This window comes from Pollicipes pollicipes, unplaced genomic scaffold (assembly GCF_011947565.3).
Source record: "Pollicipes pollicipes isolate AB1234 unplaced genomic scaffold, Ppol_2.1 Scaffold_6052;HRSCAF=7182_pilon_pilon_pilon, whole genome shotgun sequence".
Taxonomy (NCBI): Eukaryota; Metazoa; Arthropoda; class Thecostraca; order Pollicipedomorpha; family Pollicipedidae; genus Pollicipes; species Pollicipes pollicipes.
Genome location: NW_023596805.1, coordinates 14,039,995 through 14,054,362, shown reverse-complemented (window position 1 = coordinate 14,054,362; position 14,368 = coordinate 14,039,995). Strand labels below are relative to the sequence as shown.

The window sequence follows — 14,368 nt, the reverse complement described above, 5'->3', positions numbered from 1 at the left end:
GATTAAATTGTTTCCACCAGGTCCTGCCAACCCTGCGGGATATTTACGCAAATGTGATTTGGCAGCAAACTGTGGGAGTAGTGCAGCATAGTGTAGTAGCAAATCGCTCCCCGCCAATTATCCGCCAATCACCGCGTCGCATCTTAGCTGACGGGGATGTGCTCAAGGCCATTGGATGACTTCTGCCGCCGATCCGAACTTAGTCGGCATGAGTCGGCATTGGTTGCGGGGGGCGCCGGGCGCGGGGGTGTGGGGTGCACGGCTCTGTGAACGCGGATTGCTGCGCACGTACGAGCCCGTTCTCCCCGTGGTGGTCGCGCGGGTGGGTGTATCGTGGCGTGATTTAGGTTGTGCCCACGTTTGCACCTGATCGTCATCCCGGCGTTACTGGTGACTTCAGAATTTGCGCCGTGCGCCGTATGATCACCAACCAACCGAGATACACCTCGCCAATGCCGGCCGGGGCTGCAACAATATAGAACGAAGGTAAGCACCCACTGCGATTTGTGGCCCGTCCGGTTGCTGCCTGTTACCTCACTTCAGCAGGTGGGCACTGATAGCACTAGGTATGCCGCGTACTGACCTAGGTAAGCTCTGTTGAACTTTGCTCCTAAACAGGATTGTGCCTGCGCAAAGAGAATTCACATTGATTGTTCTCAGAGAGGGTAGAAAAATGTGATGTTTTGAAAAGCAGCCTTTTAGCCACAATGAATTCCTCATGCCTCATGTTTTATCAGTGCTAATTCACCATCTACACACTTTGGCAGTAATAATGTGGCACAACTTATGCTGTACTTGTAAGCACCATTATGCAGTGTTTCTTAAGAGCCTACCTTTGCTCATGTTTGTCTTGGGTCCCACTCACAAACCTCATAACATTATTGTGGTGTGGAGCAGAAGCCCCTGGTAGGAAGAAAGATAGCAAGTTGGCTCAAAGGAAATGGCACAGTTTTTAACACAACTCATGAATAATTTTTAGAATTACCTGATCCTATTGAGAAGATTGGTTATGTGACATTATGACATTATGTGACATATTGGTTGTTATATGACAAGGTAGCTGATACCTTATGTAACTTGGCAGCCTTTTGCTGTGGTGCCCAAATAGTTGATTATCCTAAATTTTGAACCTAACAAATAAGTAACAATGATTTCTGTCCAGTAAGCCTGGGCAACAGGCCATGATAAAAATTTTCCTGTTTTCATTAGTTGCAGGTCTGGTAGTGGCTATTTGTGCTCTTAGGAATTATAAATTGGGGTTGATTGTGAAGTTTTGTCTTCAGGTCATGCTAAAGTAAATTGTGTTCTTGCAAAGATTTCAAACCACATGTCATACCTTAATCCTTTTCAACCTTGTTTTTTGTGGAATGAGGTCTAACTATTTGTGAAAGATGCATAAACTCCAATAGCTTCAGAATAAACAAATGTCATCCTCCCTGCACAGTTGTCTTAAAGGATGGTGCTGTATGACCTTGCACAAAAGTATTGCCATATTTTGTGGTGCGCCAGTGCACATAATGCCACACTTATCTGCCATATATATTGCAGATGGAACAGCACAGAAATCATGCTTGTTGCACCCATTAATAGGAAATAAATGGCAAAAACAATGCTGTTACATGAATGATAAGAAAGTATAGCAGCCATGGGTGATTTTCTATATCCCTGTGCCGTGGCTCATTTTATCATGCTATCACAACCAAAGTCTTGTATTTTGCTGCCTCGACTGAGCTGCAAGATGCCATTCACATGCCTCTGGCCTGGCAGGTGAATGGCATCCATATGAATGTCTGCAACTTTGTGCGATGTGTACACAACATTGTTGTGTACCACAGCCTGTCCCCTGCCCAGCTTCATGGCATGCACCACTGTCATTGTCTCCTGATCTGCCACCATTATGGCAGGAGGAGCCCACTATGACAGGCCAGCAGCGCAGTTTCGTGCCCAGGACGGGGCTAGTCCTATGATCGTGACCACTGCCGCAGGGCAGTGGCGCTGTTTCGTGCCCAGGAGGGGCCTAGTCTTATGACTGTGGTCATTGCCGCAGGCCAGTGGCGCTGTTTCGTGCCCGGGACCGGCCTAGTCTTATGATCGTGACCACTGCCGCAGGCCAGTGACGCTGTTTCGTGCCCATGAGGGGTCTAGTCTCGTGACTGTGACCACTGCCGCAGGTCAGTGACGCTGTTTCGTGCCCAGGAGGGTCTGGTAACCGTGGCCACGGCCGCCGTCCAGTGGCGCTGTTTCGTGCCCAGGAGGGTCTCGTGACCGTGGGCACTGCCGCAGGCCAGTGGCGCTGTTTCGTGCCCAGGAGGGGCCTGGTCTCGTGACCGTGACCACTGCCGCAGGCCAGTGACGCTGTTTCGCGCCCAGGGGGGTCTAGTAACTGTGGCCACGGCCGACGGTCTTGGGCTGGATGTGTCTGGACGTTGCCGCTGAACCTTTTCCCCACATCGTGAGCACACGTCTGACCAACTACGACTTCCCAGATCCATGGAAGTACCCCCCTGTTCATCCTGCCTTCAAACCTGGAAGTCCTTGCATCTCACTGTCGTGCCATCCTCTCTCCGCCGTCGTCGTCCGTGACGAAAGGGCTGAGCGAGCTGCGTGGTCCGATGATGGTCATTCGATGCGTACCCGGTAATCATCTGCTCTATCAGACCCGGCACGTCTCCTGTCTCCGTCACTCGACGGAAACGGCGCTCGTGTCCGTCGCCTACCGTCACGTGGCTGTCGCGGACGGGCGCGATATCTCTGCTGTTTGACTTGTCCATCTGTCGTCGTGTTTCGGCGTCACCAATCGCTCTGTCATAATCAGTAAACGCAAACAACAGCATGGGGTTAACGCTGCCTGGTTTGCTGCTTATCTACGATCACACTCAAACCGTTAGCTTCACTGACTGCACGGCGCTCAGACTTGGTAACGGCGATCAGGTGCTCGACAGTGGCCGGTGGTGTTGGCGGGGGGGGGGGGGGGGGGGGGGGAGGAGCCACAGGCGGCATGTGTTCCCTTAAATTCCAAGGGGACCAAAAAATTCCAAGGTAGGGCCCCTCGGAGCCTGCGATGCCCCGCCGGGGCCCGCAGTGCCCAGCAGGGGTCCTGTGTTGACAAGGTGCCCCGAATTTACCCATGGACAGTGTTCAATGAGGTCTGAAGAGGAGCCGGGGGGGGGGGGGGGGGGGCACCGAATATTGACGACGAAGAGCCCGATTGGAGGGCATAAGGGCCTGGAGGGCTGACTGTAGGTCACACGAAGGGTCCTGGTCCGTCGGGCCGTGACCTGACATCAGTCAGTTGGCCTCTTGCACCGATTGAGGACCCCGGAGACAGTGCGGACGTCTATTTCGGCCGGGACACACACCGAGCAGCTGGCTCCATGTCGGTTGGAACCAGGAGCTTGTTTTCCAAGTGGGAACAAGACAAGGGCGTGCAATTTGTATTGGTCTGGGTTCATGAAACAATGATCGAGTCCCCTGTGTCAGTCAGGGCCCCATTGTGCGTGACAAGGGGGCCATGTGTCGGTTAATGGCCCTGAGTCGGTCACGGGTTTTGCTTGGGGAGGTCGAAAGAGGGGCCGAAGGGAGCCTCGGGAGCGACTGTAGGGACCCAATTGGGAGGCTGAAGGGGTTGAAGGGCCCGAGGGACTGGACGTGGGTCACGGTGACGGCTCTTGTCCGTAGGGCCTTGGCCTGAAATGTCCATTAGAGGGCCTCTAGCATCGATTGGGAATCCGTGCACAGTGTGGGCCGTTATTTCTGTCAGAAGCCACCAACACCGAACAGTCGGGTCCATGTCGGTATGAGCCTTGGGCGTCCGTTTCTCAAGCACGAGCAGGGCCTGGCCCGCGATTTGCACTGGTTGGGGTCCCTGGAACAATGAGGAGCATTGGCCAGGAGTGCGTAGTGCCTAACGGCAGGTCCTTAGTCGGCAAGTGGCCCTGAGTCGCCAGGAGCCGTGTTTGGGGGAGGGGGGCAAAGTGGGGCGCGCAGGCTCTCGAGACCCAGGATCAGGGGCCCGGTTGGGAGAATGAAAGGCCCGAAATGTTGGCCGGTGGCTGTATTAAGGGGCCCGGCTCGCGGGCGCTGGCCCTCAAATGCCAGTCAGAGAGCCATTTTGCCGATTGTGCTCCTGAGCGGTGTGCCAAGCTCGGGGAATTTGGGCAAATAATGACATTTTTATGGCGATTTTAGGCTGTTAGTATTGAATCTGTTTGCCATTTCGTTCTTCCATTTGTAGATGGATTCAGCGCGTCAACATTTCTACAGCGTCGGCGAGAGGTCGAGAGAGAGGGTCGTTAGACGGCGAGAGGTCACATTAACCGGAGGACTTACGGCGAGAGGTCACATTAACCGGAGGACTTACGGCAAGAGTTCACATTAACCGGAGAACTTACGGCGAGAGGTCACATTAACCGGAGGACTTACCGCGAGAGGTCACATTAACCGGAGAACTTACGGCGAGAGTTCACATTAACCGGAGAACTTACGGCGAGAGCTCACATTAACCGGGGGACTTACGGTAAGAGTTCACATTAACCGTAGAACTTACGGCGAGAGTTCACCTTAACCGAAGGACTTACGGCGAGAGGTCACATTAACCGGAGAACTTACGGCGAGAGGGTCGCATTAACCGGAGAACTTACGGCGAGAGTTCACATTAACCGGAGGACTTCGGCGAGAGGTCACATTAACCGGAGAACTTACGGCGAGAGGTCACATTAACCGGAGGACTTACGGCGAGAGGTCACATTAACCGGAGAACTTACGGCGAGAGGTCACATTAACCGGAGGACTTACGGCGAGAGGTCACATTAACCCGAGGACTTACGGCGAGAGTTCACATTAACCGGAGAACTTACGGCGAGAGGTCACATTAACCGGAGAACTTACGACGAGAGGTCACATTAACCTGAGAACTCACGGCGAGAGGTCACATTAACCGGAGGACTTACGGCGAGAGTTCACATTAACCGGGGGACTTCGGCGAGAGGTCACATTAACCGGAGAACTTACGGCGAGAGGTCACATTAACCGGAGGACTTACGGCGAGAGGTCACATTAACCGGAGAACTTACGGCGAGAGGTCACATTAACCGGAGAACTTACGGTGAGAGGTCACATTAACCGGAGGACTTACGGCGAGAGGTCGCATTAACCGGAGAACTTACGGCGAGAGTTCACATTAAGCTGATGTGAAAGCCTCGTGTGAGTCAGGGCCGCCGCCACCGAACGTTGGGTCTTCCAATCCAATTCCAGTCATGGCCCGTTAAGCCACATGAAGTCTGTGTGCCGACGGTTAGACTGCCTGCGGCGATCAGCGACCTTGCTGCATGATTGAGGCCTCCTGCGTCGATCCGGAGCCTACTGCGCGGGCCCAAAGGCATTCCGCGTCATGGGAGGGATCAGTGTGATGCCATGGATCATTCTAAAGGCCTCTGGATCGACCAAGGGGCCCCGCCCCGTGTCGCCAGAATGGCAGCCGGAGGGCATCTCGCCCTGGGACAAAATACGCCCTCAGCCCTTGACCGGGAGCGACCCTTTCGTGTTCTACTCAGGGGGCTTTCCCGGAAAGAGTAAAGGGTGCCGTAAGTGTTGAATAGGGAGGGCCAAACTGAGTTCAAAAATGAAAAAGGCTCACCCATGTATGCTTAAGCGTTAATTCTTTTGCAGAATCGACTAGTAAAGCAAATTACATAAAACGTTTTGAGCCTGCGCGCTCGCAAGTTCAGGAACAAGAATAGCGATGGCTGGATTACAGTTCCCGTAAAACGAACGGCGTGGGCCACTGCAAGTAACACCAAGCAGTGGGTGCCCTGCGCGCAAAAACGCCCGGCGTGAAAACACTTCGGAAAGTTCAACATAAATCTGCGCCGTTCAAAGGTTAGGCTAGGGCGTATTTTTTTGCTTTCTTGTGATTACACATATGAGGTTGTCTTCTAGACGGGTTATGAACACGGAAAATAAGGATTTTATCTTCATTTTTCCAGTTACACCACCATATTTTCGCCCGCTCATTATCGACTAGTGCTCGCTTCAGGGCCAACGCCGAGCAGTCGTGGAGACTGCAACACCGGGCGTCGAGGTTTTGTCACGACGTTTGGCGGGCGTGCATGATCGAAACTACGTTGCGTAGTTTTTCTCACTAATCGGTTCTGACTGAACGTGAAACATTTCCTGGCAAACATGACCATGTTTATATAAGTGTTAAACCCATTTCTATCTACAATCTGCGTTCACGGGGTCCTCAGCGTATATGTGAACCCAGGCCAGAGTTCTGGCAAAGCTCCTGGGTTCTATCAGTTGAGAAAGAGTCCAATGATCAATATAAATGAAGAGCGTCAGCAATTTATTTCATGCAGTCGATTAACGCCTGATGTCTTCAGGTCATTGACCTCAAAATCGAAACGGAATTAAACTTGCGGTGGCTGTCTTCTGTTCCAGTGACAGACGATGACGATAATATAAATCCAAGACAACCGTGATACTCACGGACAAGTTGACAATATGTGGTGATGATTTTTTTTTTGGGAGGGGGGGTCTTTCACCATCAACGGGCCCGTTCTCAACTCTGTGCTCCCCTTTGCCATGACTGACTGCGCTCCTGTGGGCGGCGCGAGCACAGATCCGCAAAACGTACGTCATCGGATGGAACCAGAAGGACCTCCTGCGCGTGCCTGGTTTTGCGCCAACCTTTTGTAACAAAGCTAGCAAAACTCAGCTTACCTTTTCGGAAACCGTCAAAGTTTGTGCAGATGCCCTCCACAATGTTGCTGTCATTCTTTTGAGCCACACTTGCGTCATGTACTTAGATCCGAAACTTCGGTATGGTGTATCGCATGCTCTATGAGATGCTTTATCAGTGTTAATTTCGTTGTTATGTGATTGCACATTGCTTACGTTCTCTTTCGCTTCCGTTCATAAGATCAGCGGTTATGTCATTTTGTGTGCATTTGCTCGCGCCTGTATACTTTTTTAGTGCAAGCTGTAGTTTTACGTTCTCAGGCCCGGTTTAACCGGAGCATATCCGCGACTGAACGCATCCTTCGTACGTCACGCAGCGCCGTGTAAATGGCTCGTGCACCTATATATAGCTTTCCGTGCTCACTGCACCATGCCAGCCCTCACGTGGTGGGAGGACAGTGCCCTGTCGCCCTCGTCTGACTGCTGCCCCGCCCGTCTCGTTTCCAGCTGGCAACGGGGCGGACCCGCCGCTGACCCGCCGCTGACCGCACTCTGCAGAGCCGTCTCAGCCGACCGGCACCATGTCGAACGCACCCAAGTGAGTACCGCTGGCGGCAGACGAGCCCCACTGTCTGGCATACGGGTTGGGATTCTAAAGGCTGGCTCCGCCTGCGGCACGTGGTCAAGTGATCCTAAGGGACTCTACCAGGAGGCCCTGAGGGCCGCGACTGTCTGGGACACGTGTGGGGGATTCTGGAGGCCGGCTCTGCCTTCGGCACTTGATCAGGGGATCTTGCGGGCAGCTACCGCCTGTGACACGGCGTCAGGAGATCCTAAGGGTGCCTCTACCAGGAGACCCTGAGTGCCACAACTGTCTGGGGTCACGTGGTCATGGGATCCTAAAGGGCCGCTATGGCCCGGTTATGTGGTCGGGGGGATCGTAAGGGCCGTTGCTGCCTGGTACACGTGAACAGGAGATGTCAAGGGGCGTTGCTGGCTGGTGCACGTGGTCAGAGGACCTTGGGAACGGCTATTGCCGGGGACACGTGTTGAGCGAGCCAGAGTTCCGTCGTTGCGCTGGGATACGTGCTCAGGGGTTAAGGGACCGTCACTGTTTCGAGACGCGTGTGACGAGACGCAGAGGGTCGCCACCGCGGACTGCCCTGGACGCGCTGTCTGAGGACCGGATGGTGACGGCGGACTGCCCGAGACGCGCTGTCTGAGGACCGGATGGTGACGGCGGACTGCCCGAGACGCGCTGTCTGAGGACCGGATGGTGACGGCGGACTGCCCGAGACGCGCTGTCTGAGGACCGGACCTTGACGGTGGGCTGCCCTGGACGCGCTGTCTGAGGACCGGACCTTGACGGTGGGCTGCCCTGGACGCGCTGTCTGAGGACCGGACCTTGACGGTGGGCTGCCCTGGACGCGCTGTCGGAGGACCGGACGGTGACGGCGGACTGCCCGAGACGCGCTGTCGGGTGACCGGACCGTGGCGGGTATGGACGCCGACCGGACTCCGCTCGTGCACCCTGTGAGGTCCTTGGCGCGCAGGCGGAGGGTCCGCGGCACGCTGAGTACACATGACAGATGGCTGTGTGAACGCCGCGGGTGCAGGACGACGGACGGCGGAACATTGGAGGCACAGCGGCGACGGCAGCGCCCGGCACAGGGGGTAATGCAACTGGGGAGGGGGATGGATACGGACGCGAGCGCTAGCTTAACGCCAGTGGGTGGGAAATTCCAGCTGCAGTGGAATGATACGTCTCAAAGAGTCGATCCTTGGACGAAGCGAGAAAAATGCACAGGTTAAAGAATAACTGCCGATAACGGTTTTGCTATGAAGAAGACGCCAGAGTTATTGGAGTTATGTATAATCCAAATTATTTACATATGTGTTTAGTGATGTAGATGGTGAGAACACCAGTTTAGAATAGCACTCGCATATTCGTGTTTGAGCCGTGCTTGCGCGCATCGTGGGTTGTGTTCACTAATTTTTTGCCAAATCAAGGATAGATATTAGAGCTTAGGTGACATTTAATCGACCACGTCATCGTATTACGTGCTAGGAGCCGTGAAGGGAGCTTATCTGCAGCCCTCCACGTATCTGCATCAACGTTTTATGCCGGCACAGAAGTTGATGTTAATTCTTGATTAATTGGGGCTGTGCTACGTGACCCATGTGTAAGTTGCATGCATGCACGTATCCGTCCCCCTTTGTCTAACCTGATTACTGGCGGCGGCGCGGCCGGAGCGCACGTGGACGCTCGGGATTGTCGCGTCGGGTCGGCCGCGGCCGGATTGCCGTAGGCCGCACGGCCGACGGCGGCCCCCGCGCGCCGTGGCCGCACGTGTTCGGGGCTGGGGGCCGGTGAACCCGGTGGCGGTTGCATCAGCTGCGACGGCGCCGCCCCGACACCGCTGTTCGATGGCGGGGCGCGGCACGCGGCTTCCCAGCCGGCGACCGCCACACGGCCGGCTACTGTTTGCTTTTGCCGGCGGACCTAAAGTCACACCCCGGGACGCAGGGAACTCGCCTCCGGCTGAAGACAGGGCGAAGGTCTGCGTTTAAGCGGGTTATGGCAGCCAGCGCAGAGCAGGCGAAATGGTAATGTGTCGGTGTGGCGCCGTGCGGCGGCTGGTGCTGCTGCTCCCTGTGGCGGTGTATTTTGATGTTGCTCTGTGTGGCGATGTGTCGGCCCTGTTTTGTATAGTTTCCTCTGGCTGGTAGTGCGACGTCTCGTCTGTCCTCTGCTCGGCGGTCTCCACCGATGCTGCGTTGTGTGGAGCCTGCTTGCACAACATCAACACAGACCGGCGTGCAGCGCCGGTCTGTGTTGGTGTTGCGCCATGCGTCGGGCCGTATTGGTGTTGCGCTGTGCGCCGGTCTGTGTTGGTGTTGCACTGTTTGAAGGTCCGTGCTGGTGTTGCGCTGTGTGTCGGTCTGTGTTGGTGTTGCGCTTTGTGCCAGTCTGTGTTGGTGTTGCGCTGTGTGCCGAGCTATGTTGACTTAGCGCTGTGTGCCGATCTACATTGGTGTTAAGTTGCGTGATATCCGCGCTGTTGCGTCATTGCACCAACTTGGACCGCAAGCGATTTGCTGCGGTCCAAGTTGGTGCCGCAGTGCGTAGCGGTCTGTGTTGCTTTACGCTTCGTGGCGGTGTTTGTTGGTGTTGTGCTATATGTTGTTTTGTTTGCGTGTTGGGGCTGTGCCCTGTGGTGGTCCGCACTAAGCTGTGTGACGGTCGTGTGTTGGGGCTGTGCTCTGCGATGGTCCGCACTAAGCTGTGTGACGGTCGTGCGTTGTGGCTGTGCTTTGTGATGGTCCGCAATAAGCTGTGTGACGGTCGTGCGTTGGGGCTGTGCTCTGTGATTGTCCGCACTAAGCTGTGTGACGGTCGTGTGTTGGGGCTGTGCTCTGCGATGGTCCGCAGTAAGCTGTTTAACGGCCGTGTGTTGGGTCTGTCCCCTGTGGCGGTCGGTGTCCCGCTGTGTGACGGTCGTGTGTTGGGGCTGCGCTCTGTGGCTATGTTATGGTCAGTGTTCGTCCCCATATTCAGATCCCGCAGTTGGTAAGAGCGCCTGCATTCGAACCAACCCGCCCGTTGCGGAGAGGGTTCGAGTCACTCGGCACTCTCCGTTTGCCCCTTTCCATCACGGCCACCGGCCCCTGACCGGTGGTGCTATCGCGCTTAAGGTCATATGACGTCAGAGGGCAGGAAAGTCCGCGCCGAGCGCTGGTGCTCGTTAAGATTTCGCTGTAAAATTCTGCCATAGTCCTAGAATTTATCGATCGGGTGCTGCGGTCAGGGTTCACGCAACAGGCACTGCTGCGCGTGGGAGCTGTTCACTGAGATCCATTAGATCGGAAGTTTCGGACAGAATGATTAAAGAGCTGACGCAATCTGTGACAGTCCGCCCTGCTCTGCTCTGTGTCGAACTTTGCAGGAGTTGTGCTCTGTGAAGGCCTGTGCTGTTGGGCTGTGTGGCGGTCTGCGTTACAGCATAGTGTGACGCACTTCCTGTGCGCCATCTGTGTAGGTGTTCTGTAGGTGCTCTGTGGTGATCTGTATTGTCGCGCTCATCAGTGGCTCGTCAATGGCTCATTGTGGTGGTCTATGGCCCATCATTTTGATGGTCTGTGGTTCATCAGTGACTCGTCAGTATGGTGACCAGTGGCCCATCAGTGGCTCATCAGTGTGGCATTTGTGGCTCGTCAGTGTGGTGGTCTGTGGCTCATCAGAGGTTTATCAGTTTAGTGGCCTATGGCTTATCAGTGGCTCATCATTGTGGTGGTCTGTGGCTCATCAGAGGCTCATAAGCGTGGTGGTCTGTGGCTCATCAGTGGCTCATCAGTGTGGCGGTCTGTGGCTAATCAGTGACTCATCAGTATGGTGATCTGCCACTCATCACTGGCCTATCAGTTTGGTGGTCTGTGGCTCATCAGTGGCTCATCTGTGTGGCGTTCGGTGTCTCCTCATAGGCTCATCAGTGGCTCATCAGTGTGGTGGTCTGTGGCTCATCAGTGGCTCATCAGTGTGATGATCTGCGAATCATCACTGGCTTATCAGTTTGGCGGTCTGTGGCTCATCAGTGGCTCATCGCTGTGGCGGTCGGTGTCTCATCATTGGCTCACCATTGGCGACACTGCCCTGAGTGTCGGAATGTGTTCGCGTGTCGTCTGTATTGGCGATCGCCCAGCTGACGCCCGGGCCTCGGCTTCGCTGCAGCTGCAAACTGCACTACGGCCAAAGCTTGCGGCTGACGCGGGCCTCCAAGCAGTACATGTACGACGACACCAGCACCGAGTACCTGGACTGCATCAGCAACGCCGCGCACGGTCAGTGGGGATGCAGCCGCCGTCGCGCACCGTCAGTCGGTCAGGGGACGCGGACACCGTCCGCTGACCGACAGTCAGGGGCGGACACCGCCCCTGACTGTCGGCAGGGGGCAGACACCGTCCCTGACTGCCGGCAAGGGACGGACAACCCCCCTGGCTGTCAGCAGGGGGCGGTCACCGCCCTGGCGGCCTGTTAGAGACGCGGACCACCCCGACATTACCAGAAGTGCGCACACCGCCCCCACTGCCGGCAGGAGGGCGGACACCGCCCCTAACGGCCTGTCAGGGGCATGGACACTGCCTTTGGCAGTCTGCCCAAGTTGAGCTCAAGTCCCTATACGGCCTTAGACCTTGGTAGCATGTGCAGTGCTTTTTTCACCGATATCCGTTCCGTCAGAAAAAGGCTTGGCCATCGGCAGACCGGCTGGTTTTCGCTTCCGTGTTGCCTTTCCTTAATTCCGTGAAAACTTGAACTGCTGATTTTTGCTGTTCTAGTTCTGATGCTAAATACTTGGTATTCAGCTCAATGGATGTCTCTTGAAAATGGTTGTGGAGCAAGGGAGCCAAAATGACCTCTGTGATTTGTCAAAAAACGGCCAGTGCTGCCCCCGCTCTATAACAGTATAACGTAGTATTTAAAGCTTTCCCCAAAATTTATTTCTTCCCGCGAGGACATAATAAAAGTCATGTTCAATTCAGTGAGATTCGCTTGGTATCTACGGCTGGGAGTAGTGCATCACCATATCTTCTGCGTTGGTCAATTATGTCTCATTTCAGCGTTACGCTGTCCCCGCGTGTCTTGTTTGGATAAATCGTGGTTGGCTTGTATGCGCAATTTCGAGGACAATATGGCCTGGCACGCTGGCTATTACTATGTTATAACGTACAGCAGACAGATGTCTGGTATTTGCCTACGTCTCTACGTCTACGTCTATAAATCTCATTTCATTTGTCGTAACAAACATTGATATCTCTCACCTGTGTGGTGTGAATATATATTGTCTAGCTGTATTGTGTCCGGTAACCATTTCGCTTAACCTGTTTTCCGCACTTCTTCCCAGAAAAAGCCATAGAATTCCCATACCAAATCCAAATGTCCTAGGCACTTTGTTAAGTGCCTTTTTATCTAATATATACATGCATTCTTCTTTTGTGCATTCTTACGGACGTCTTATCTTCCTCACGTAACCGAAGATTTTCGTCAAGTGAGAAACTTGCTTAAGCGCAGTTTTTCTTTGCCTTGATGCATACATATACTTAAGGTGCGTGGTGCTTTAGTGAGTGTTACTGCTGTTTCACTTATATGTCCGTCTCGTTCAGGTCTAACGGACTTGCCGTTGTGTGTGCTACCCCACGTGTAGTGCTCGGACAGAAATACTGCGTGAGATTTTCACCTTCTACCTAAGTAGCCCCTGAGTGTACCATTGCTGTTTTGTCTCGGTTTGTTTTGAGCTCGTCCAGCCCTTCCCCGCTGGCGCTGGTTCATGAGCGCACTGGTTTTCATATAAACAAGTTGAGCCCCGAGCACGTTTTTAGGATTGTAAACATGATTTGAGCATCGAACACGTTTTTGGTATCGTAAACACGATGTGGGTCTCGAGCCCTGCACACACCGCTGTGCGATTATTTTGTTTGTTTCAAAATGGAATTACTTGCAGTCTGCTTACACATTTTTTCAGTCGGCACCCTTGTTTTGCTTAACACAAATTCAATAAACGCCGGCTTTGCTGTCTCACCGGCGCTATCGTGCTAGCTGTTTTGCTAGTTCAGTATATGGCGAGATTGGCATAGCCTTTGTTATGAAGCAGCGTGTTATTAGATCAGGGCCCGGCCTGCGCTGATGAAATCCATGTCTGCGCTCATCATCATGCAATTCTATCTCCGTATGAACAAGACTGGTCGCCTAGCCTATCAGCATCAATACGGGATATACTTGAATTGTTGTGCAACATCGCTTCATCAACCAACATAGTCCTCTAGACCGTTGACATGGGTATTTATTGCTCAAGTAGACCGCTGGAAGTGGGAAGGGGTCTCTACACATCTACCCAAGAAAATTAATCCATGATATCTCAATTTGTCTTCTCGCTCTAATCGATCTCTGTGGCTTTCTGTGTCAGTTGAACTTAGCTTTATGTTCAGATCCCTTCAAACCACCGTGATATAAATGGCCTGCTCTAGGAGCAGACCTCGCGCTTGCTCAATAACATGACATTTTTCGCCTTGAGCGTTCCAAGTTAGACCGTGCACATCAGTGACATTTGCTATCTTGCCGCTTGGTGTGATTCCGACGCCCACAGGGTCTGCATGATATACTTCCTGAACCACACCATGAGATTGGACTAATAGTCATATGGATGCTCCAGCCTTACCAGAAACCGGGCCATGTGGATAAACTATTGGCTCTTGCATGAATGACGCAAGATGGTGACACACTTTCCATCCGCATTCCCACGTGTATGCTATGTTTGGCCTGTCTCTGACGGTGAGCGAATTGGGCACTGACACCGCCCGTGACAGTGAGTCGGGCACGGACACCGCCCGTGACAGTGAGTCGGGTACGGACACCGCCCGTGACAGTGAGTCGGGCACGGACACCGCCCGTGACAGTGAGTCGGGTACGGACACCGCCCGTGACAGTGAGTCGGGTACGGACACCGCCCGTGACAGTGAGTCGGGTACGGACAACCGCCCGTGACAGTGAGTCGGGTACGGGCACCGCCCCTGATAGTGAGTCAAGGGCACGGATATCGCCCCTGGGGGCACGGACACAACCCTTGATAGTGAGTCGGGTGCGGACACCACCCCTGACAATGAGTTGGGCACGGACACCACCCCTGACAGTGGGTGA

The 14,368-nt window shown here is 54.1% G+C and overlaps 1 protein-coding gene across 1 annotated transcript in view; it reads left to right on the top strand.

Annotated features, from left to right (window-relative positions):
- Positions 1-297: 297 nt before the first annotated feature.
- The window catches only part of LOC119104463 (5-phosphohydroxy-L-lysine phospho-lyase), a gene marked incomplete in the record, with an annotated part of 55,788 nt that continues 41,717 nt past the window's right edge, over positions 298-14,368 (top strand). The window contains 3 exon segments of the mRNA XM_037228179.1: positions 298-486; positions 7,186-7,276; positions 11,408-11,517. Coding sequence (XP_037084074.1) covers positions 7,260-7,276; positions 11,408-11,517 — 127 coding nt within the window.